General features: G+C 40.0%; 1 protein-coding gene across 1 annotated transcript in view; it reads left to right on the top strand.

Moving 5' to 3' along the window:
• PSME4 (proteasome activator subunit 4) overlaps positions 1-23,645 on the top strand; it is a 43,816-nt gene that overhangs the window by 11,052 nt on the left and 9,119 nt on the right. The window contains exons 4-39 of the mRNA XM_064415514.1: positions 74-118; positions 793-942; positions 1,595-1,658; positions 3,847-3,921; positions 4,039-4,161; positions 4,571-4,663; positions 5,605-5,870; positions 7,341-7,527; positions 8,161-8,250; positions 9,197-9,261; positions 9,362-9,512; positions 10,634-10,732; positions 11,081-11,150; positions 11,565-11,632; positions 12,121-12,336; positions 13,469-13,626; positions 14,235-14,330; positions 14,901-14,956; positions 15,317-15,373; positions 15,562-15,617; positions 15,700-15,798; positions 15,885-15,947; positions 16,102-16,197; positions 16,554-16,685; positions 17,229-17,438; positions 17,570-17,706; positions 17,936-17,989; positions 18,512-18,641; positions 19,243-19,324; positions 19,633-19,786; positions 20,361-20,430; positions 20,873-20,998; positions 21,336-21,488; positions 21,899-22,003; positions 22,467-22,558; positions 22,938-23,069. Of these exons, the coding sequence (XP_064271584.1) occupies positions 74-118; positions 793-942; positions 1,595-1,658; positions 3,847-3,921; positions 4,039-4,161; positions 4,571-4,663; positions 5,605-5,870; positions 7,341-7,527; positions 8,161-8,250; positions 9,197-9,261; positions 9,362-9,512; positions 10,634-10,732; positions 11,081-11,150; positions 11,565-11,632; positions 12,121-12,336; positions 13,469-13,626; positions 14,235-14,330; positions 14,901-14,956; positions 15,317-15,373; positions 15,562-15,617; positions 15,700-15,798; positions 15,885-15,947; positions 16,102-16,197; positions 16,554-16,685; positions 17,229-17,438; positions 17,570-17,706; positions 17,936-17,989; positions 18,512-18,641; positions 19,243-19,324; positions 19,633-19,786; positions 20,361-20,430; positions 20,873-20,998; positions 21,336-21,488; positions 21,899-22,003; positions 22,467-22,558; positions 22,938-23,069 (4,020 nt within the window). The remainder of the gene's footprint in view (positions 1-73; positions 119-792; positions 943-1,594; positions 1,659-3,846; positions 3,922-4,038; positions 4,162-4,570; positions 4,664-5,604; positions 5,871-7,340; positions 7,528-8,160; positions 8,251-9,196; positions 9,262-9,361; positions 9,513-10,633; positions 10,733-11,080; positions 11,151-11,564; positions 11,633-12,120; positions 12,337-13,468; positions 13,627-14,234; positions 14,331-14,900; positions 14,957-15,316; positions 15,374-15,561; positions 15,618-15,699; positions 15,799-15,884; positions 15,948-16,101; positions 16,198-16,553; positions 16,686-17,228; positions 17,439-17,569; positions 17,707-17,935; positions 17,990-18,511; positions 18,642-19,242; positions 19,325-19,632; positions 19,787-20,360; positions 20,431-20,872; positions 20,999-21,335; positions 21,489-21,898; positions 22,004-22,466; positions 22,559-22,937; positions 23,070-23,645) is intronic.

The following is a 23,645-nucleotide window of genomic DNA, read 5'->3' as shown; positions in this document are numbered from 1 at the left end:
ATGGTTGTTTATTTTATGCTGTCTCTGAAATTTAGTAGTGTATTATTCCTAACATTTCCTCTTCTCATTTCAGTTCTGTAGAAAGTGTTCTGAAAACACTCGTGAAGAGCTGCAGACCGTAAGTGTTTCTTTCTTGATTTTCTTTCTTTTTTTTTCTTTTTTTTTTTTTTGGTATCTTTTTTATTAATGTGAGGAGGGGAAAAGTGTTTGAAAGACCCCACCCTACCTGTCATTGCTAGACTTCTGTTTGAAAATTTAGGATGGAGGGTAGAGACTTTTCTAGGGTTTATTTTTCCTTTTTAACAGCCTTGATGTAGCAATAATTTTGTTGTATAAAAAAAATCTATCTAATATGCATTTTAAATACTGCATTGCATGCATACTTAGTATGTTTTAAAAGAAATTAAATCACCAGCGTTCCTGTAATGTTTCTATAAATGATCCTTCTGCCTGAAGTGATATTTTTTTTTATGCTGCATCAAAAGTGACTAATAGCTGTTTGATTTGGACCAGCCTTCACAGTGAAATGGTTTTGCATTGTACAGATTCTTCTCTGGTTCAACAAGACAAGAATCTTTTTAGTTGGTGGTCTTAAAATGATGCACCACAATGTCCTTGATTTACCTGTGTTTTGTGAAGGTTTTTGGAGGTGAGGGCTGCCTGCCCTTGGGCACATGGTTTTACTCTAAAGTGAGCACTGATGACAAATTAATAGCTGGTTTTCAGTATGGTTGAAAAGAGCCAAAGTTTAAAGCCAAGTCTGTGTATTTTCAATGGTATCCTTGTTCTCAGGTATTTCCCAGAAGATGCCACTGCAGAAATGCTGGATGAGTGGAGGCCTTTGATGTGTCCCTTTGATGTCACCATGCAGAAGGCCATCACCTACTTTGAGCTCTTCCTGCCCACCACCCTTCCCCCTGAACTTCACCACAAGGGCTTCAAGTAAGTGTCACTGAACAGTGCTCTGCTCCAAATGCAAGGAATCATCTTTTACAGGATGATTTGGAGTCACTGGTGGCTTTCAGCAGCATTTTTGGCAGGAGTTCAAGACAGGAATACTGTCAGCCTGCTTCTTTGGTAAAAGTAACCTGCAGGAAGCTTAGTCCCTCTTCCCTACTGAATAAAGCACACAGCAAATCAATCTAAATTGAATTAAGTGGAGTTTGTAAAGGTGAATTTAAGTCAGAGACTGGTGTGGAGGGTTTGCCTCAGGTGAATTCAGAGAAGGAGCTAATGACACTTGTGATCAAAAGGGACAAATTTCACTCTGCAAGGCAGAGGGAGATGAAGTGTCATTTGTTTTTATCTGTTGGGGTGGTAGAGCTGAGGTAGATAAGGAAACTCCTGGAGAGACAGTTGTGTGAAAGGGGGATCAAAAAAGAGTCAGAGGAGAAATAAAGAAAAAAAGCAAGGACTAATAGTCAGATTTGGAAATACACTGAGCAGCAAATTGATGAAAGCATGTCCATGTTGATCCCTGTTCTTGCAGAATGAATTGAGGGACAGGTGAATTCCTGCAACCACCTGGCAAAGTGAGGGATAAATATTCAGTCTTTCTCAGTGTTAAAATTATTTTGCTTCTGTTTTCTTTCAGGCTTTGGTTTGATGAATTTATAGGCCTTTGGGTGTCGGTTCAAAATCTTCCCCAGTGGGAAGGGGTAAGTATTTGCTTTTCATCTACACTGGAAGAAATCCTCATTTAAATATTCCTACAATGTGCTTGCAAGGAATTGAAGCCAAACAGTGATTTAATGGATTTTCTCCCTTCTGCTTTAACTAGTACAAGAAAGCAGAGACAATAATTTCATTATTGTTAGCAAGCAATTACTGTATAAATAAATGAGACTGCAGTTGTGCTTGGTGAGCATTGTCTAATGACCAGCTCAGGCAGCTTTTCATTCCAGCCTTGGGAATGCTGGCATTTTCCAGACTGCCTGCTAATACTTAGAATTATGCAAAGTGCAGTTGTGATTTCTAGAAATTACACTTCTGTTCTGTCTTTCAATACATCTTGGGTGGTCCCTAATTTTGAGTGGTGATATTTTGCCTTCACTGCAATGAGCTGCTGCCATCTTTGAGATACAGTAAAGAACCTGCACTCCCCTTGGCCAAAAATTCCCTTGGGCTGTATCTTTCAAGGCAGGGAGGGTGCCATGTATCTGTGTGCCCCTGCTGTGTGCCTCATGTGAGGAGCTCCAAAGCTGGGAAATGAAAAACTCTGTCTGGAGGCAGCCCCAGCAGCAGCTCAGGTGCTGTTGGTGTCAGCTGAGCTGTGCCTTGGCTTTGCTGCAGTGAAACTTGGCCTGTCCCCAGTTTCCTTCCCTGCTCAGTATGAGCATAAGCTCATTGGCCATCTGTCTCCTTTTACTAATCTCCTGCCTGGATACACAGGGAGAGCTTCTCCCTGTCTGAGGAGAAAGCTGATTTCCAAACCACTGTGGTCACGCATTCCATGGGTCTTCCTGCCTTCCATCACAAATCCAGAGAGGCAGCCCTGGGCCCAGCCCTTGGCAGTTCTCCAGATTCAAACACTGCTGATGCCAAAGCTGCTTTTGAGATTCTGTGTTCACTTTTGCACTTTTCTGATGGCTTTCTCCCTCCCAAAAAACCATAATTCTGTCTATTCCTTCTGACAGAACTGTGGCAGACTGCACTTGGACATCATGATTTAGTTTGTTTCTGTCAAACTGTGTAATAAATAATCATCAGCACCCTTTCACAAGTTATCTCTGATATTTTTTTCCTCTTCCACTGTATTCTGACAGTTTGCTTGCTTTTTTCCCCCAAAGCTTTAACTTTTTGTTTGCTTTTCTGTCATGTCTATGTCCTAAAGTCAAGTTCATTCCATCAGGCTGGGATGCAGATAATTAGACACATGGGTTCTGACTCTGCAATCCAGTTTAAGCCTCTGTATGCTGCAAGCTTTTCCTCAGCTTGCTTTGGCAGGAGTTAGACTTGCTGTTTGAAGGGGAGCTGTGGAATCAATTCCTTGTGTGTAAGGAATTTTTTTTCCATGTGTATTTCCTCATACCAAATGAAAAAGGCAGATCATTAAAGAAAATGTAACCCTTGTCTTCAGGCTGTGTCTGATGTCCTGGATTGAACTTGGGGGTTTTCCAAAGCTGTCATGTCCTTCAGCCTGAGAGGTGACCTGTTCCTCTGGGCTATCTGTCTCAGAATTAGGCAGGATTATTTAAGGCCCTTCTTTTTGGCTTTGTCATTGCTTCAAAATACTGATAAATGTATTGAGGGCCTGGTGGGTCTTTCCTGATTTGGAGAAGCTCTTAAAAGCCAAGTTGGTGGGTGATGTGCTTTTTATCATCAGGATACAAGAGAGACTTCATCTCCTATTTTTTTGGTTCAGTCCTGATAACTGTCTTTCCTGAGGACATCTTCCAGTTCCCTTTTTGACTCCTGGGGCTGTCTTCTGGTGATGGAGTGTCTAATTCTTCATGGGCAGTCACAGGCTGCTCTCCCAGCTGACAGCTGATGCCTGTGACCTTTACAAGCCACTGATGGGTTTAAACCAAAGCACACAAATGTGGCAGCCAGCAGCACACACTGAGTAGGATGGATCCTGCAGGAACTAATTGTCCTAAACAGCTAAATATTGGGAAAAGCTAGATGGATGAGTTGGTGGAATTTTCTTCCATGTCTCTGTATAAATGCTATTTCAGGCCAGTGAAACATGTCTTGGTGTTTCTGATGGAGTGAAATCTCCCTTCCCAAGAGCTTTCAGTGCCATTGGTAACTTTTATCTTGTGTATGTGATGTAGCTGGAGGGCTGTGCATCTTCTGTTCTCAATATATTCTAATGAATATTCCCTTTTTTCTGGTTATTTTCAGCATCTAGTCAATCTTTTTGCTCGCTTGGCCACTGACAACATTGGGTACATAGACTGGGATCCATATGTACCAAAGGTAACAGTGCTCTTTTCATGATATGCCTTGCTTTTCTTGCTTGGTGGGTTTGGTTTTTTAAAACACCTTTAGATTTGAAAATTAATTTATGCCAATGTGTGTTTTTCTTCCTGTCAGATTTTTACAAGGATTTTAAGGAGTTTAAATCTGCCAGTGGGAAGCAATCAGGTTGTTGTTCCAAGATTCTTAACAAATGCTTACGATGTAGGACATGCAGTCATGTGGATCACAGCCATGATGGTGAGTAACTACTTCATAAAATGAAACAAAAATTAATGCAAAGCTTTAAATACATATTTAAGATGAGTATTTGTTCTGCTGAGCTCACTGCAGAAGTGTGGTTTTGGGCTTTTTTTCCCAAATTATATTGTCAAGTCCATTGTTCCACTGTCAGTGTGGAGTGGGGCTGGAAAGGTTTGTGTCACAGCTGCTGCCTGTGGCATTTGGGAAAGGAACAGGCACCTGTTTTAGTGTGAACCTCAGCAGATGGGATGGAGAGAATTTGCTCTTACTGCTGAGCCGAGGGTGGGATGTGATTTGCTGCTTTGAAGTCTTGCGGTGGGGAGAGCACTCCTGTGCCTCATGCTGCTGTTACCTGTTAATTTTACCTTGGTCTGTGTGATAAAATTCTGTGGTTTATTTGTTTCAGGGTGGACCAAGTAAGCTGGTGCAGAAGCACTTGTCTGGCTTGTTCAATAGCATTGCCTCTTTTTACCATCCCTCAAATAACGGGCGCTGGCTGGTGAGTCAAGGGGTTTGGGTGGCAAGACAAGAACTTTGGCTGGGATTTCAACCTGCCAGCCCTCTGTGCTCCAGATTCTCTGTTGATGTGTGGTGCTTGGAGCTTTGGATTATCAAGATCCATGATTGCACTGTCATTCAAACCATACTCCTATTCTCATGCCAGTGCAGGGATCCAAAACAAGACATCTAATTTGAATATAGCCAGGAAAAATAATTTTTTTTGGCACTTGAAATGAGGCTCACACACACCATCAGTATTACCTGTGTGATGTTGCTTTTTCTTACTGACCTACTGTCTTCAAGTTATGAAAATCTGGGATGGGCCTTGGGACAACTTGGTCTGGTGGGAGGTGTCCCTGCCCATGGCAGGGGGTTGGAACTGGATGAGCTTTGAGGTCCCTTCCAACCCAAACCATTCTGTGATTCTATTATACAAAGCAAAAAGGATTTTTAATGCATTGTCTAGTTTGAAACACAGTTTTTGGTGGTGTAACTAGAGGAATCTTCTGTTAAAGAGTGCAAGAATCTCCCTGTGGTAGCTGGTGGAAAATAGAGGTTAAAACCACAAGGCTGGTCACAGCAGTGCCAAGGGAGCTGGCTTGTTCTTGAACAGGGTATTTGCTTACATGTGAATGTGCAGAGAATGCTCCCAAAGATGTCCTAATTACGTAAATAGTCTTGATTCTTGACTGTATAATTATGTGATTTCCATTACTTTTTAAATCATAAGGCACAGTGCTGGCAGCACAATTACTGATATTCTGGGAAATGAAGTTTAGCGCCAAATTATGAACACCGTATTTCAGAGCCCTTCTGAGTGCTCCCTTATTGTGGTTGTGTAATTCCAAGACTTTGCCTGGCTCATTTTTTGTTGTGCCCTGAGCAGCTCAGGCTGTGCTGCTGCCAAGGCACTGCCCAGCACTTCTGCTCTGTTCCCAGAACAAACTGATGAAGCTGCTGCAGAGGCTGCCCAGCGGGGTGGTGAGGAGGCTGCACCGCGAGCGCTACAAGAAGGTGACCTGGTTAACTCCTGTCCCTGAGAGCCACAAACTCACGGACCAGGACGTGACAGACTTCGTGCAGTGCATCATCCAGCCTGTTCTCCTGGCAATGTTCAGCAAAACTGGAAGCCTGGAGGCTGCCCAAGCCCTGCAGAACCTTGCACTGATGCGTCCTGAATTAGTAATTCCACCTGTACTTGAGAAGTAAGTTTTGGAGGAGCATTGCAGCATCCGTGTGCCCTTCCCAGGATGTGAATAGGAAAAGCAGTCACAGTAAATAATAAATGAACTGCTTGCTGTGAATGAATGCCTGCAGTGAGAGAAGCTGCTGATACACCCTCCTGAGCAATCACCTCAGAATTGGAGCAAGGGACAACTCAATTTTTTAAATTAATTTCATTTGTTTTGTTGTTTGTTTGGTTTCTTTTTTTAAACACCTGGCTAGTGGCATAGTTCTGGGAGCTGTTGACAGCTCGTGTGCTTTACCATAGGCAGTCCTCAGGTGGCTTGCATTTCTGGGAGCATTTTGTATCACATAGTGGGTGGATCAGTTGAAAAAGCAACTTTGCAGCCTTGTTTCATAGCCACCTGCTGGGTTCCAGCTAGATGGGATGGTTGTGTAGCAATAAGGATATATTTTATATTTCTGTTTGGTTCAGAGCATGTTACAAGTTGTTTAAAATCACTGGCGTTGCTGACTTTGTAATTGCCAGACCGTGTGCCCTGGTGAAATACTTGGCGTGTACTATTTCTAATGCCTTGAGGCCTGAAATTTCCAAAGAAAAATGGTGCTCCTTCCTACTCCACTGAAAGCTTTCCTCCTACTCCCTGTCTGTGATCCCTGTGCAGCCTTTTGTACTTTAACCAAACAGCAGAGGAATGAGTTTGATTGAAGAGCCCTTCCCGTGTTCCACGCCTTCCTGACTCAGCTGTTTGCAAAAACTTGGTAAATCCACTCTTCTGCAAAACATCCCAAGCCCAGCAGCAGAGCAGCAGTGCTGGGTAGGGCTGCCCTTTCTGTTTTGAGAGCAGACCCAGCTTCTTCTCTGTAGTTCAAACCATCCCTGGAATGTTTGCCTTGGCTGCAGTTCCAGATGATTTGGGTGAGCTGTGCTCTGGGTGACGTAGGACAGAGCACTGCAACTCCTGTCTGAACTGGAGGCTGTTGGTAACAGCAGGAAGTGTTGTTATGCAGTTTGCTTAAAAAGTTTTAAGTGTTGGAAAAAAAAAAAAGGGTTTAAAATCACAGTAACTTCCCAGGTTTTGATAAAGAGGTCTGGACTTTAATATAACATGAAGTAAGAGGTCTCCTCTCTGTTTGGAGGCAGCCAAGGCACGTTTTCATGTTTGTCACAAGAACCTTAGAGCTGGCATTGCTGCCAAGTCCAAACAGGGAAATCATGGTAGCTTTGGATGCAATTCTTAATTCCTGTGCTGCAGCTGCTCAGATGGTCTTTAATCCTGAACCAGTGGTGGATAGCACTGATCCAGTGGAAGGAGCATTGTAACAAAACAATATGAAATCTTTCGGAAAATTATAAGAAAAGAATTTTAGAAACATTAAATTTTTTTGTCTTTAATGCAGAAAATGCCATGTGCAGCCCACTTCTCTTTTCTTTGAAGGCTTTAGAAACATTACTGTTGCTAATCTGCCTGCCTCTCATTTTATTACAGAACATATCCTGCACTTGAGACCCTGACGGAGCCTCATCAGCTCACAGCCACCCTGAGCTGTGTCATTGGCGTGGCTCGCAGCCTGGTGTCCGGGGGGAGGTGGTTCCCTGAGGGTCCCACACACATGCTACCTCTGCTGATGAGAGCCTTGCCTGGGGTGGACCCAAATGACTTCAGCAAGTGCATGGTGAGTGTACAGATACTGCCTTTTTTTTAGAAGGTAACCAGCCAATAGAAATATTTTGATATTTCTCTGAAAGCAGGTAATTCTCATGTCCAGAATGTATCAGCCTTTTTCTTTCCTGCACAATTTTATTCCTAAAAATTTAATATTACAGGCATCTTTGGCTTATTTAACAGGGCAAAATAGTTGTGATAAGCATTGTACTGACTTTTTGAGCTGTTCTGAACAACAGGATTAAATAGCTGCTCCACAGCTCCTAGCAAATATTCCTACTCTTAAAATAACAAAAGGAAGTCCTTTATCACTAGGTATTCATTATATTAAGCTATAAAAGTCCATGTTTTCAGAAATTCGTATTAATTGGCTTAAAACAGTATAAATATTGGGGTTTCGTACCTTTCAAGTTCGGGAAAGAATAATGGCTGTGTTCTTTAAAAAACTGAGACTTTTTACAGTGCTGCCTGTAAAAAATGTGAAATCTGAAATAGCTGTTGAAATTTTAGGGTGGAAGAATTGAGTTCTGGATTCATTTGCTTTTTTTAGTATAATTTGGATCCTAAAGAATGATCCTATACCTTAATTGTAGATTGTAGATACAATAACACTCATTAAAGAACTGTTTGTACCTCTCAACAGATTACATTCCAGTTCATTGCAACATTTTCTACTCTGGTGCCTTTAGTAGATTGTTCATCTGTATTGCAAGAAAGAGATGATCTTTCAGAGGTAAGAGTGCTGTGTTGGTATAAAAACAAAGCTGTAGCTTAGCTTTCAATTTAATTTTTGTATGCAAAGTATATGCAAAGATATGAATGCTGTTTGTTTCTATCAGTGGAGGTGATACCAGTGTGCAGATAGGCTTTAGCAATGGTTCTTAGTCACAGCTTGTTGTAGAGAATGGTAAATTCAAGCAATTTAATGTTTCTATGTCAAAACTAAAATTGCTCATATCCCTGTGTGGTGTCATTTAACCTGGAGCTTGAGGAGGATGTTTGACTCTGTAGTTAATTTAAATAGTGTATTAAGTGGGTTTTTTCCTTCATTTTTCAGGGCTGTTTTCTTCCTAAAGAAACCCCTGCTCCTCTTTACAGTCCTGTTTCCCTTCCCTGATTGAGGTCCTATTGCTCTCCCTCCAGATATTTGTTAATCTCTTCCAGTCAGGAGATAGTAACAGCATTAGACAGTGAGTTTTATCCCCCTTATCACCCACCTGTTTGCTGCTGGAACACTTTGTAGCTCAGAGAGCTGCAGGCTGCCCAGATTAAAAGCTGAATTTCATTGCTCCAGAGCTGCAGCACTTAAAAACAAAGAGGAGTTTGTTCAGTGAATATTTAATGTAAATCTCTGCCAGGAGAGCAGGTCTGGCAGCACCCTGGCACTCACTGACCTCCTGCTGCAAAGGAGGATCAGTGGTGAGGCCAAAGGTTGTATCCATGGAGGCAGACCTGATTTCTCCAGAGAGGTTATTTGGATACACATCCAGGCCAGGAAATTGGGACAGGACAGTGTCAGGAACCTGTAATAACTGTTTCATGGAGCACTTGAGTCTGTGTGGTGGGAAATGCACTGGAGGATGTTCTCACTTGGACATTAGTAGTTAATATAGGAAATAAACTTTGTTTCCTTAATAAAAGCCAACCTCGTGTGTTTCCTTTGTGTTGGAAAACTGTAGGTGGAGAGAGAATTGTGCTCTGCATCTGCTGAATTTGAGGATTTTGTGCTGCAGTTTATGGATAGGTGAGTGAGCTAAGGATATGGGAAAGCTTTGCATGAAAAACTCTATAAAACTTTCCAGTTTCACTTACTAACCCTGCCCTTACTGGGTTTATTTCTGTAGATGTTTTGGACTTATAGAGAGCAGCACATTAGAACAAACCAGAGAGGAGACTGAAACAGAGAAAATGACTCATTTGGAGAGTCTGGTGGAACTGGGTCTCTCTTCTACTTTCAGTACAATCCTTACCCAGTGTTCAAAGGATATCTTTAAGGTATGTAGAACACGAGCTTTTAATCTCTTTTAGGAAACTTAATTTTGGTTGACAGCAACTGGTGCATTCAAATCCTTCCTTCCTTTGTGAATGTGAACTTCCACATTTAACCAAGAAAAGGGCTGAGGGGGCAGCTTGAATTCATGTCAGTTTGGTTATTATTTTATCTACATCCCTACACAGCTCTCCTGCAAACCAATGATAAACACAAAAAGAAATCATTCCAACAGTTTATTTTATCCCTGTAACAGTTTAGGTTGTGGATTTTCATGTCTTGATAATGCTGACCCACCCAAGCCCCTGCTTTCCTTTTCTCTTCCCCCTCCCTGCCACTTCTTCAGCTGGGCCAAAGAGGCTGTTCAAGGAGCTGTGTGGTTAATGGGATCAGAAAAATTACATGGATTAAAATAACTCAGAGGGAGAGGGTGGAGAATCCGGGTTATTACATGGACAGCTTCTTTCCCTGTAGTTTGGGTTACCATATTTCTATTTAAATGAATGTATATTTGGAGATGCAGGTTTTGTACATTTTGAACATTGGGTATGATTTTTGTTTGGAATCTTTTGGTAAATGCAAGTCTTGCATTAATTCTTCATTGTTATTAAGTATTTAATTTGTATTTTCTTATTTATCCATTATTAAAGTATTCATGGAATCTACATTGTGTATAGTTGAGCTTGCCTTGCAAGGTGTTGGATGGAAATAATCTGCTTTAAAAATAGTTAAATAGTTGGTCCTTAATTCCCTATTTATTTGTTAACTAAGGGATGCCTTGGCTTTCCTTCATTGTGACATGTGAAATAAGTTTTCCTGTCATCAGCCTGTGACTTATTCCTGGAAAACATTTTCTGTGTAGTTTTTCAGAATTACCCTAAATTTGTATTAGTCATCAAGAGTTATCCACCTCCTCTCTTCCCAAAGGGAACATTTCAGGCTTTCCACAGAGCTGCTTTCTCTGGCTCTCTATTCTGATGTTTTTTTTCTGTGTGAATTTTGGGGTTTTGGTTTAAAAGAGCGCAGGGTTGTGTAGAGATAGTGCCTTCTTTGTAACATCAAACATTTTGGAATACCTAATTTGTTTGGTTTTTTTAAAAAGCAACCTCCATCTTTTTGTCCTCAGGTTGCCTTGGAGAAGGTTTTCAACTTTGCTGTTTCAAATATATTTGAGACAAGAGTTGCTGGTCGAATGGTTGCCGATATGTGCCGAGCTGCAGTAAAAGTGAGAGAAAATCCTCTTAACTTCACTCCCTCTTTAAGAAAAAATAGCTAATGCTGCTGATTTTTCCTGTGTAATACCTGTATTTTTTTCATGTCAGTACAGATGGCTCTTAATATTACTAAAATTGGCTTGTTGCATATAGCAGTATTTCAGGAGGTTAATTCTTAAGGTATTTATCTTGCATTTATGTTAAATTTAGGTTTTATTGACTGGGAATCATGAAGTCAGGCTGACTGTTGGTTGAATTGGAGTTGGGATGCAATCTAGTCTTAGATGTTTATCAGTGTGTGTGCTGAATTGCCTCAAATGTTTTGTTTTAAAATGGACTTTTTGTGATGCTGTTTGCAGTGCCGCCCCGAGGAGTCCTTGAAGCTTTTTGTACCACATTGCTGCAACGTCATAACTCACCTCACAGGCAGTAAGTTTCTAACATTTCCAGTGTTAATGGCTTGCTTTTGGGTTGATTTTTATTAAGCATGAAAAGAATATCTAAAACTTCTGGATGTTTTCCACAAGTTCATTTCAGCAATGGTCAAATCCATTATTCTCTCTAAAAAACCCAAAGTGAAAATTGTGTAATTTCAAGGCCAAAATCTGTCCTGCTGCAAGACCATGATTCCTTAAAAATATGGCAGTTTGAAATGTCTCCAGACATTCCTCAATTTCAGGATGGTACATCAGCTAAAGTGACTTCCAGCTGGACATGGGTGCAGTGTGAGTTGGAGGGTTGGGAGTCAGGTTTTGGGATGGAAGCATCTGGATTCTGGTGCAGCTTGTTTGGAAAACTTGGCTGCAGTGTGGTGACAGCAGTGCTTATCCCTTGTTCCTCTAGATGATGATGTGTTACATGATGAAGAACTAGATAAGGAGCTGCTCTGGAATCTTCAGCTTTTATCAGAGGTATTCCCAAAAATGTTCTTCCCATGGTTGTGTGTCACTGCATCCTGCTTAATCCTGACCCTGAAAGGAAAAAAAATAAACTTCTATTAAAGCAATGTAAATGTTGTGTAGTTGGCACTGGAGAGCTTCTGGTTTTTATCTAACTTTGAGTGCAACATGAGTGGCTGTTGTTTGAAGCAAATAAACACAGTGTTGCATGTGGGATGAAATTAAAGCAATTATTGAGGGGGAGTGAAAGAACAGGGATCAATGCAGGCAGAAACATAAGAAGCTTTTTGGTAAATAGAAACATTTTAAAATGAATTTAAGAAAATACAGAAGTATTGCTAGAAAATTCAGCATGGGGTCAAGCAGATGGCATCACTGAAACCTTCCCAGCAGCTGTGGGAGCTGCAGAATGGAGCCTGGCCCAGCTGGGCTCTGCAGGATGACCCTGTCCAGCCCTGCAGGAGCAGACTGATGTTTGCAATGTCTCTCTGTGCCCCCAGATCACTCGAGTGGATGGCAAGAAGCTGCTACAGTACAGGGAGCAGTTTGGGAAGATACTGCAGCGCACCCTACACTTAACCTGTAAGCAGGGTTACATTCTGTCTTGTAACCTACTGCACCATCTTCTTCGTTCTGCTACACTTATCTACCCCACAGAGTACTGCAGTGTGCCAGGTGGCTTTGACAAGCCTCTTTCTGAATACTTTCCTATCAAGGCAAGGATTTTCATTTATTTAGGATTAGAGGATTTGACTTTTTGTTGGTTTGTTTTATTTAAAAGCAGTGATATGCTCTATGGTTTTATTTGGAGATTTCTGGATGATGGTAGCAGCAATGGGAAGTGATGCTTTGGGCTTTGACACAGAGAGCAATGACAATTGATTTAAAGTATATTAGTAGCAAAAAATGAATGCTGACTGTTGTTTGAGTAGTTTTATAGTTTTGAGTAGTTTTTATGACTTACTCTAGTGGTTTGTGATGTGTGTTTTTTACCATGATTGCATGACTACAATAAGTTAATACACAGCAAGGAGATGTGGTGTTTTACAGGTCAGCAGAATGACACATAATGATTCTACCATGAGCTTGAGATAAATTGAAAGCAGAAGTGGCAATATTAAAAGTTACTGAAACTGTCAGAAGTCATGTGCTGGTCTGCTGTTAAGACTTTGAGGTCAATTTATCAATATTCCAGTTTAAAGGCAGCAATTTTCAGCTGGCCTGTTTCAATATACAACTGCATTTTGCTGAAAAGTGTTTTTACATAATTCCCAATTGCAGATAATCTCTTGTTACTGAAAGCTAGTCCAGTTTTGTAAGTGATGGGGACATCCATTTGGGCCAGTTAATAATTTAAAAACAAGCAAAAATATCCTAAATGCCAAGCACCAAAAACCCCCAACAAAACAAACAAATCAACAAACCCCAGAAAAAATGACAAGCACACAATTTTAAATTCCTCCTCTGAAACTGAAAAAGTTCACAATGATTTTGCTGTTCTCTATAGGAGTATGAAAAGTCTGAGTTGTACTTAAGAATGTGTCTGAATTTATATCCAGTCAAAGGAATGATCAAGTTATATTTCAATTAGACCAGTGCAGTCCTTTTCCTTTTAGTGCTTTCAGAGATGTGTTATTTTCTAGGTATGTCTAGACATACATGGATTGGGATTTCTGTTTGATTTTATGGTAATGGTGTTTTTCCTAGACTTGTCAGGATAACTACTTTACTTTATAGCAGTAGCTAGTTCCCATATGTTGGGGTTTTTTTTAATAATATTAAATGCTGTTTTTATAAAAACACAATTCAAGTAGCTTGATTAATAAGAAACATCTTTATTTGCTGCAGGACTGGGGTAAGCCAGGTGACCTGTGGAACTTGGACATCCAGTGGCATGTTCCTTCAGCTGAGGAAATAAGCTTTGCTTTTTATTTGCTGGATACATTCCTGCAGCCTGAGCTCACCAGGCTGGAGCTCTATGCACTTGGAGAGCTGGAAATGTCCAGGTAGGATGGAGAAAGGTGCATGTATCCCTTCCTAGTAGTTCTTGCCAGTCACACAGGCAGTACGAAATTAAGAGGAAAATACTATAATGTTGCACTTTGATGTTATTTTAAGATTCCCAAAGCTCCTACTTCAGCTGAGATAGCATCAAGATTTCCTTAAAGTAACACAGGAAAGAAGTTGTTCATATTTTGCATTTTAATTTATCTTCAGACTGTAAAATATTCACTCCAAAGTATTCCCTCATCCTCCCCATAGACAGAAGGAATTGTCTTGGCCTTTGGGGTAAGGATTATTTCATAGGTTTTATCTGAGATTTAGATAAAATTCTTCAAAGCAATTTTCACATTAGTTTATCTTACCTGCACAGTTTTGAAATATAAAACCTCTCATGTTTTCCAGAAAATGAAATTAAATATTGGGGTTTGTAAACAAATTAGGTTGTCTCAAAAAAGCCTGGTTTGATTTCTTCAGTGCTTCCTCCTGTGTTTAGAGCTGATGCAACTAAAGAAAAACCTTCCATATAACTTCACAAAAAATATGTGATTTGTCATTTGTGTATTTTCAAGCAATTAACAGATAAGTAACCAGGTTTTCCTCATTGTTTAAGAGATGATGTGCAGCAGTGTCTTGCCATTGTGCACAACTGCCTGATTGGCTCTGGGAACATTCTGCCTCCTCTCAAAGGAGAAAAGGTGGCTCATCTGTAAGTAACATTTATTTTGTATCCCAAACATTCTCAGTGATTATGTTCCTTCATGCTGGGTTTTAGTGCTTTCTTATTGCTGTTATCACACAACTGCTGCTAGAAGTTTGCTTTTAGGGAACACTCATAGTAAATACCAAGATAGAAAAAATTCACTTGCCAGAAAAGGACTCCAACTCTCCTGTCCTTCCCTACAACAGGGAGTGTGTTTCAGTGAGTGTGTTCACTTGACAGAGACCAAATTCCTGCCTGTTTAATAGAACTGATGAAGTTCTGTTAACTGGGACATCAAAATTCTGAGTTCAAGGTGTCTTTATGGTGTCCCTGCCTCTGACAAAGTCTGACCCAAAGGGTCAGACCATTAAATGGTTCATTTAATTAAATTATCCCATTAAATTAGCCATTAAATGGTTAATTTATAAATGTGAGAACTAAGACACACTATTACTAAATCTAGAAGTCAGTGTGCTACAGCCATGACATTTAACTTGTTAAAATCAATTAAATGCCAGTGCAGTGCACATACCTCATTATTTGTGTAATGTGTAGTAATAATTAATTTTCCTGCAGGGTCCCAAGTCTGGTGTCTTTAGAAGAGACAAAGCTGTACACTGGTGTTGAATATGGTGAGTAGATCCCTGTCTGTTCAGATAGGCTCTAAGTGTTGCTTTTTTTTTGTTGTTTTTTGTTTGTTTGGAGTTTTTTGGGGGGGTTTTCTTTGTTTGGTTTAGTTTGGTTTGGTTTTTTGTTTGTTGTTGTTGTTGTTTTGTAAAAACAGTGGGTTCTTTTGGAGACCATAATTTTGATTCTTCTCTTCATAGAAATGGATTTTTTATGACCAACTCTGCCATGTCCTTAGATGTAACAAATCGTTATTCTTATAATAGTTCATACTGCCAGTTCTGAATAGTCTGCTCTGGCTTTCTATAATAAATTGCTTTTTATGCTGTTGTATGATTAACAGAAAATGTTTTGTTTTCTTTTAGATTTATCCAGGGAGAATTACAGAGAAACAATTGCAAGGGTTACAAGGAAATTGCTGCGTAAGTTTGGCCACTCCTGTAACTAAAACCAACTGTGTCATACTTCAGTATGATTTTATAGATGAGGAAATTGTATTTGTTTACTTTGCCTGTAATTCTGAAAGTTAAGCTTTGCAGAAACAAAATCATTGCTGATTTTTAAAGCTCTTTTCCTGTCTGATTATACATTTCATTTCTCCCAATTGTAGGTTACATTCTTGATAATTCAGAAGATGATACCAAGTCTTTGTTTCTAATAATAAAGGTATGCTTTACATGTGTAAGACTTAAGGCCAGAGGACTTGTTTTGCAAAACAATCACTCTTATCCTCTCTTTCTTTCCACAGATTATCAGTGACGTTTTGCAGTTCCAAGGGTCTCACAAGCATGAGTTTGATTCACGATGGAAAAGCTTCAATCTAGTGAAAAAATCAATGGAGAACAGGGTCAGTGACTTGGCTTTGTGAAGCTTTGGTTCCTGGTTTGCAGATCTGATACTGATATCTAACCCAAAGGATGCCTTTTTTTACAGCTTCAAGGAAAGAAACAGCACATCAGAGCCTTGCTGATCGACAGGGTTATGCTGCAGCATGAGGTAATTCTTCCCCTTCAATCCCCACTAATTTGCTTGAAAAGCTGCTTTGCACAGTTAGCTAAATGTCATCATAACAATATTCCTGCAGTGGTGTTCTTGTATGTGTGAAATGTAGAAACAATCTGTCCTTTCTTTGTGCTTCCCATGAATTCAGCTGAGAACTCTGACGATGGAAGGCTGCGAATACAAAACTTCCCACCAGGAGATGATCAGGGATCTTCTGTGTTTGTCCACAAGTTCCTATGGGCAGGTGAGGAGCAGCCCCTTTTAAACTGAGTAAACTGAGCCCCCTTTAAATTTATGGAGTATTTTGTTGGTCTCTTCAAGTGATTCTACATCCTAAATCTTTTGTTCTGGCTGTTTGCTTTTCAAATGTACTTCAAAACACCTCATTTCTGGCAACATAAAGAATCTTCTATAACTTTGTAGCTGTTCTCATGTAAATGCCAGAAACAAGAAGTAGGATTTTATAAACAGGGTGGGGTGTTTACAACCTTCAACAAATAATTTTGTTTCTGTGCACAAATACATGATAAAAACTTTATGCATAAATAACCCAAATGGATGAGGGTGTCACTTTTATTTAATAAATTTTTTTTGTTTCAGGTCAGAAGTAAAGCTCAGCAAGCATTCTTCACAGCTCTGGGAACCTACAATTTCTGTTGCAGAGATATCATTCCCCTAGTTCTGGAATTCCTGCGTCCTGACCGGCAAGATGTCACTCAGAAGCAATTTAAAGTACTGCCTCATTAACTTGGTTCTGTGGCTGTCTTTTGAAAGTGTTTAGATAAGAATTTTTAATGGAGAAAGTGGAATTTGCTTGTTTATCAACATGACTGATATTTTCATGGCTAGTAGGCATGACTGGCGGAAGGAATTATTTGTATTAGATCTATTTTCAAGAGAAATACTGTGTTTAAATATGTTCCCTGTGTGCTCAGGTATTACCAAAATGAGAGTTAGCAGCTATTTTTAAGTTATGGAATGGAAATTGAGAAGCTGTAGTCAAGGTGAAGCAGTTGTGAATCATCTCTTCTAACATAATTGAGAAATCAGGCAGCCAATCTGTGGATAAATTAATTGGCAGGGCTTCCAGTCTCATTAAATGAAGAGAACTCTGTCAAATTACTGAAGATTTTGCCCTGTGAGGCTGCATGTTTATGGGCATTTTAATGATTTGGTAGCTGCAGCTGGGTTTTTATCCTGTGTGGGTGCGTGCGTGTGTCGGTATCGCGGATGAGCCGAGTTTAACCTTCCCCAACCCCATCCTCCATCCCACAGGGTGCCTTATATTGTCTGCTTGGGAACCACAGCGGGGTGTGCTTGGCCAACCTGCACGACTGGGATTGTATAGCACAGACGTGGCCAGCAATTGTCTCTTCTGGGCTTAGCAAAGCCATGTCCTTGGAAAAGCCCTCCATAGTCAGACTCTTTGATGACCTGGCAGAGAAAATCCATCGGCAGTATGAAACCATTGGGCTGGATTTTGCAGTGAGTGACCAATTCCTTGTGTTCAGGCTTGTCTGTATGGACAAGGAAATTCTCTACTCTGCTGGTTCCAAAGCAGAGACATTAAAAACTTGGAAGTTCAAGTCCTAAATCTTTGCACTGTCCATCAACAGGTTCCAGAGAAGTGCATGGAGGTGGCTGTTCTGCTGCAGAAATCAGGACAGCCAGGTTCAGAGTTCCCAGCTCTGGGATCAGAGGAAATTCAGTTGGGAATTCAGCGACAGAAGGAGAAGAATGCTGAAGCTCTGAGGTGAGTTCAGCTTCCTTCAACTGCACATTAAATGTCATCATCCAAAGTGGCTGAACTGAAAAATCCAGAATGTCCAAAGATTGTTGGGCTGCATCTTCTCTCTTCACTTCTATCTCCTCTTTGCATCTTCCTTTTCACCTTCACACATCTTTTGTCGAGGAACTTTTCCTCTATTTTTCAGTGGATCTCTCAGTACCATGTGGTTGATAACTCCCTCTCTTTCTCTCAGGAACTATGAAAATTTGGTCAACATGCTGCTGGACTGTGTGGAACAGAGAAATCTGTAAGTCCTCCTTTTTTGTACATGAAAGCAATTTTTTTTGGGGTGGATTGGAGGTGGTTGCATGGATCAATATCCAGGAGGACAGTTACCATGGTCTTGGACTTATTTGCACTGAGAGCTTGATTTGTTAATAGAAGGCATCATTGCATCTTGGAGTTCAGCTTTTTCCTTAATTAGTCTGGCCTGTTACTGAGGTTTTTAATCTTTTTTTAATTAAAAAAGCTCTGTTTCTGTCTGTAACACTGACATCAGAATAGATTCTAATTGTTCCCATAGTATTTGTATTAAAAAACTTGTAAAATAATATCCCTATAGGTATTTTACACCATGTATTTTATATTTTTCCACCTGTGTGTTCCCAGAACACTGGAAGTTTCCCAAAATAAGTTAAGCTCATTGATTACAGCAGTGCCATTAATTTATGTATTTCCTTAATCTTGATACATGTAATAATTTCTGAATAAAACCAGTACATAAACTTTGCTATTTACACTCTGTTTTGAATATTTGGGGTTTTTTCAGGCCCTGGAAGTTCGAGCACATAAGCATTGGCTTCCTGTCCCTGCTCCTGAGGGATGACAGGATCCTGCCCCCTCGTGCCATAAAATTCTTTGTGCAGTGTCTCAACCACGACGCGATCGTGGTGCGCAAGGTGAGCCCAGGAGAAGGATTTCCTTTGGCTCTGCAGCTCTTTGGGCTTTACAGCAAGAGCTCAGGGGGTTTTGCTGGGATAAAGCACAAAAACTGAGGTGGAACTCCCTCCTTCCCCTTCTGCACGTGTACAAAATTCACAGTCCAAGAAATGGCAATCTTGGCAGTGCTGTAGTGTGACATGTGTAAATCTGTAAACTGTGAAGATGTGGGATGGGCTGAGTTCTTATTTATTTCAGAGTTCTTTTGCAGAATTTCTTTTGCAGATGGCTGCTTTTCCCACCTGCAGTTTGTTATTTGAAGGGAGCCATTAATGTGTTTCGTTTGTTCTGTTGCTGCCTCAGTGAGGCTCAGAACAAACCTTCTTTTCCCCCCAAAAATTATTAAAACAATATTAAATGCAAATTATTAAAACAAAAGTATTACTGAGAATTCTCTGGCCTGTAAAGTAATTCATGTTCTTTGTCCCCTGAAATAGCCAGGGTTATTTCCTTATGGGTTCACTCCACTGTTCAATGGCTTTTTAGGGATGATGAGCCTCATCCTTCTGGAGGAAGTGTATGGAATGAACATATTAATGCTCATTTTTTTCTTTTCTTTAGGTGGCCATCTCAGCTGTGGCTGGGGTTCTTAAGCAGCTTAAGAGAACACACAAGAAAGTGCCCATCTGCCCTTATGAAATAAGTACGTTTTATTTAATCTAACACATATCTTACATTTATCCTAAAATGTTTTTAAAAGCTTTTCTGGTTAAATTAAACATAGAATCAGGATCTTTTCTCCCTTGTTGTTAATGTACTAAGCAAATAGGTAAATATAATGCACAAGTAGCATAATGGGTAATTTTTCAGTTTGGGTTTTTTTTTTGCTTCGGGGGGTGATTTCCTCTCTGAAAACCTTGTAATTTCTGAGAACAATTTGTATGTCTCCTTAATTTTTATGTACTGTTATCATTTTTATGCATGTTAATTTTGATTTTCCTCTTGGATCAGGTGGGACCCTGAAGCCTTCCAGCATCCAAGCTGGTGACAGAGCTGACAACCAGTGGCTGCACTACAACAGCCAGAGCCTACCAAAGACCAAGGAAGCCTGGGAATCCTGCTGTTTTGTGGAGAAAACACACTGGGGATATTACACCTGGCCCCAGTGAGTAGCATTAGCATTGAGGTGGAGCTGGGAGAGTCAGCAGGAGAAATTCTGTGGGAAATAAAATCCTGGTTTATTATGATTTTAATTTTTCTTATCGATATGTATTTAAATTGATTGAACCACCAAAAAAAAGTAATTTTTTTTTTCTTTGTGCTCCTTGCTTGTTTTACCATTTCTCAGTGGGTTTTGTGTTGGTTGGGTTGGGTTTTTTGTTTATTATTTCTTTTCTACCCATTTCTCTCTATATGGGATATTGGCACAAATTCCACATGGCTGTTAAACTGCTGCTTAACATGAAATGTTAAAATGAAATATTCATATTGCAAATTAGATACATGTAGAGTATTCTATCCCTAATAATTCTGGGCTGCTTGTATAGCAAACCCTTTAATAACAAACTTTATTCTGTTGTAAATTTTCTTCTTTAAATGTCAATCTTTTGGACTTGAGAATAAGTTCTGTTTATTATTGAGAACATAGAAAACAACACCACAGAAAGCAACAATGTGCTAGTGTATTTTTATTTATTATTTTAGCTTTTTATTACTTATCTTTTGTTTTTAATATTCAGAACTATGACAGTTTATGCTCCAGCTGAGCAGCAGCCAAAGCTTGGGCGAAGGAGAGATGAGCTGACAGAGGTAAAAGTTGCAAGTTTGTGGGGTTTTTTTAATAGTACTTCTCCTTTCTTCTCTTAATATTATTGACAGATTACTGTGGAGATGGCCACAAGATGATTTTAATTGTACTTTTCTAATTCTTATTGTGTCAGCATACCAGAAGGAGTTGTTATTTTAATGTATTGCTGCTTTTCTCTCAGGGATCATGGAATAATTGTATTAATGAGCTCTTTCTTGTTCCCTTTCAAATCATGATCAGACTTGAGAACAGGGTCATTAATGACAGTGGGAAGGACTAATTTTTAGGGGTTTTGGTAATTCCCTATAAAATGAAAGGGGAAATGGATAACCAAGACATTTCTTTCCTTGAGAATGCAAATGAAACATGGGGCTTGTAAAGACTGGGATATTACTGTGACAAGCAAACACCTCAAAGCTAATCATTCTTTTTTTCCTGTTACAGGAGGAACAAATTATATATGATCACTTTTCTGATCCCAAGTTTGTTGAGCAGTTAATCAAATTTTTGTCTTTAGAAGACAGAAAGGGAAAGGACAAATTTAATCCTCGCAGATTTTGCCTCTTCAAGGTAAGGAGAGCTCAATCACTAAATTGCTCTCATTTTGTAGACAATTCCCAGAGCATGGAAAAGCCACAGACTTCTGGTCTCATGCTGTTGCAAAACATTGATTTTTAAAGCTGCTCTGGGTAATTCCATTAATCCTCTCTTCTGATTAACTACTTAGGGAAACATATTTAGAGTATTGTAATGGTCTGAAGGACACTGCTGTATAATGCTCTTTAAAAAAGCAAAGTACTTTCACTTTCTGCATATTCAAACTCAAATGTTTGACAATTCTATGATGTTCTTGGGAAGACAGTGTTTTAGATAGTTGCTGAAGACCCTTTCCCCTCTTGTTTTCCAGGGCCTTTTCAGAAACTTTGATGATGCCTTTTTGCCAGTTTTTCAGCCCCACTTGGAGCAACTGGTCGCAGACTCCCACGAAAGCACCCAGAGATGTCTAGCTGAAATCATAGCTGGCCTCATAAGAGGTTCTAAGCACTGGACCTTTGAGAAGGTGCTGAAGCAGTATTTTTGAGCATTCTTGGAAGTTAAAGAGTAATTTTGCATTATTAACTCAATTAGAAGTTGAGGTCTTGATTGCCAAACTTGGAACACAATTCATTGCTTAGGTTGGTGCCTGTTCTTGCCAGGTGTTTGGAAAATGCTTCAGTTTTAAACCTAGAAACAGTTTGATGTTAAGGAGATGGCAAAGCTGATGTGGTTTGTAATTTCCAATAGGAATAAGTGATTATGTCCTCCTCGGACTGCTAAATATTTATTTAATTCAGGCCTAGCTGTCTATGCCAAAAAATAATCCTGGGAGAATCAGTACAAAAATAAAGAAGGCATTTTAATATCTGGGCTGGGTAAAATCTTGTAAAAGTAAAATAGTAAAATCTTGTCTCTTGTGTTTTTGCTGGGCAGGTGGAAAAACTTTGGAACCTTCTGTGTCCATTGCTTCGAACAGCTTTATCCAACATCACAGTGGAAACATACAATGACTGGGGCACCTGCATTGCCACCTCCTGTGTAAGCATTCCATTTTTGTCTTCTAAAGCTGGGTCCACTGTGGATTAACATTCCTGCAGGGCATGTGGTGCTGGGCAGCAGGGTCAGTGATAGGTCACAAATATCTTGGGGCAATAATTCTTTCACATCACACAGCAGAACTTAGTGTAGCTTATCAGCCAGAACCCTAATTAGCAAAATTCAGGTATGGTTATTAGATATCTCAAAAATGAAGCTAAAAATCCTTCTATTCTGATTATATTTACCAATTAATTAAATCTGTGTATAGTTTTATTGGGTTTTTCTTCTATTGTGGTTCATTGTGAAAACATCCTGAATGTTGCCCTTATTCAATAAATAAATCCAGGGGATGCAAAAAAAAATCTCTGTCAAAACTTTCCTTGTTTATACCTTATTTTATACATTATTTACATTTTAAACCCCCCCTCATTTATTTACATCTCTGTTCCCTGTTCTTTTCCAGGAGAGCAGAGATCCTAGGAAACTGCACTGGTTGTTTGAATTGCTGTTGGAATCTCCACTGAGTGGTGAAGGAGGATCATTTGTAGATGCCTGGTAAAATTAATTTGAACTGTTTTATTGTGCAGAATAGAGTAGGAATTACAGCCTGGATATGCTGTATTGAGAGGATGCTGTGCCAGCTGTCTTGTAGGGGAGGAGGACAAAGGCAATGCTTTCCAATTAACTTTCCCCACACCATGGCAGGTTCTTCATGATAATATTTTTAATACAACTCACTTAACAGGATGGGAGGGTTTGGGGCTGGCAGAGCAGCAGTACTGTTGTTTCACTGGGCAATTTTTACCCATCTTTGCTCATTAAAGGATACTGTGGTGCACTGACACTCTTGTGCACATTCCCAAACAAAGTCTGGAGGGGACTGGGGAAGGAGGAATGTTCTGTATGATTAAAAATGAGCTGTTCTGGTTCCCAGCCGCCTTTATGTGCTGCAAGGGGGCCTTGCCCAGCAGGAGTGGAGAGTGCCAGAGCTGCTGCACAGGCTGCTCAAGTACCTGGAGCCCAAACTCACCCAGGTCTACAAGAACGTCCGAGAGAGAATAGGAAGGTCAGTGTTGTCTGCTGCAGTTCTTGTTGGGTTTTAAATCTTCATTTTATTTGGATAGTTAGGTAGCTAAATAATTAACCTGAAAAGCATTAATGCTTGTAACAAAAATCAGATATATAATTTAAGAGACTTGATTCAGAAATTCCAGATGACTTCTCTGTATTTGTCTTTGCATAGAATGTTCATCTTTTCATTTGTCTATTCAGAGAATGTTTTGGATTGGGAGGGACCTTAAAGCTCCTCCAGTCCCACCCCTTGCCATGGGCAGGGACATTTTCCACCATCCCAGGTTGCTCCAAGCCCTGTCCAGCCTGGTCTTGGACACTTCCAGGGATCCTTCTCTGGGGAACCTGAGTCAGGGCTTCACCAATTTCTTGTCTATATTTATGTTTGATATCTCTAAAGCTCTTAGAAGAGACATTTGGTTGTAAATAACTTTGAATTGAAGATGAGAGGAAATTTTCTCTAAGTATTAAGCCTCAAAGGTCACCCAATTGATCTTGGATCATTTGGAGTTCACAGGTCACTGTTCTCTGGACAAGAGTCGTGCTCACTGTGTGTTCCTGCTGGCTTTGT

This window comes from Passer domesticus, chromosome 3 (assembly GCF_036417665.1).
Source record: "Passer domesticus isolate bPasDom1 chromosome 3, bPasDom1.hap1, whole genome shotgun sequence".
Classification (NCBI taxonomy): Eukaryota; Metazoa; Chordata; class Aves; order Passeriformes; family Passeridae; genus Passer; species Passer domesticus.
Note: the sequence above shows the minus strand (reverse complement) of the source record. Positions and strands in the feature narration are given on the sequence as shown.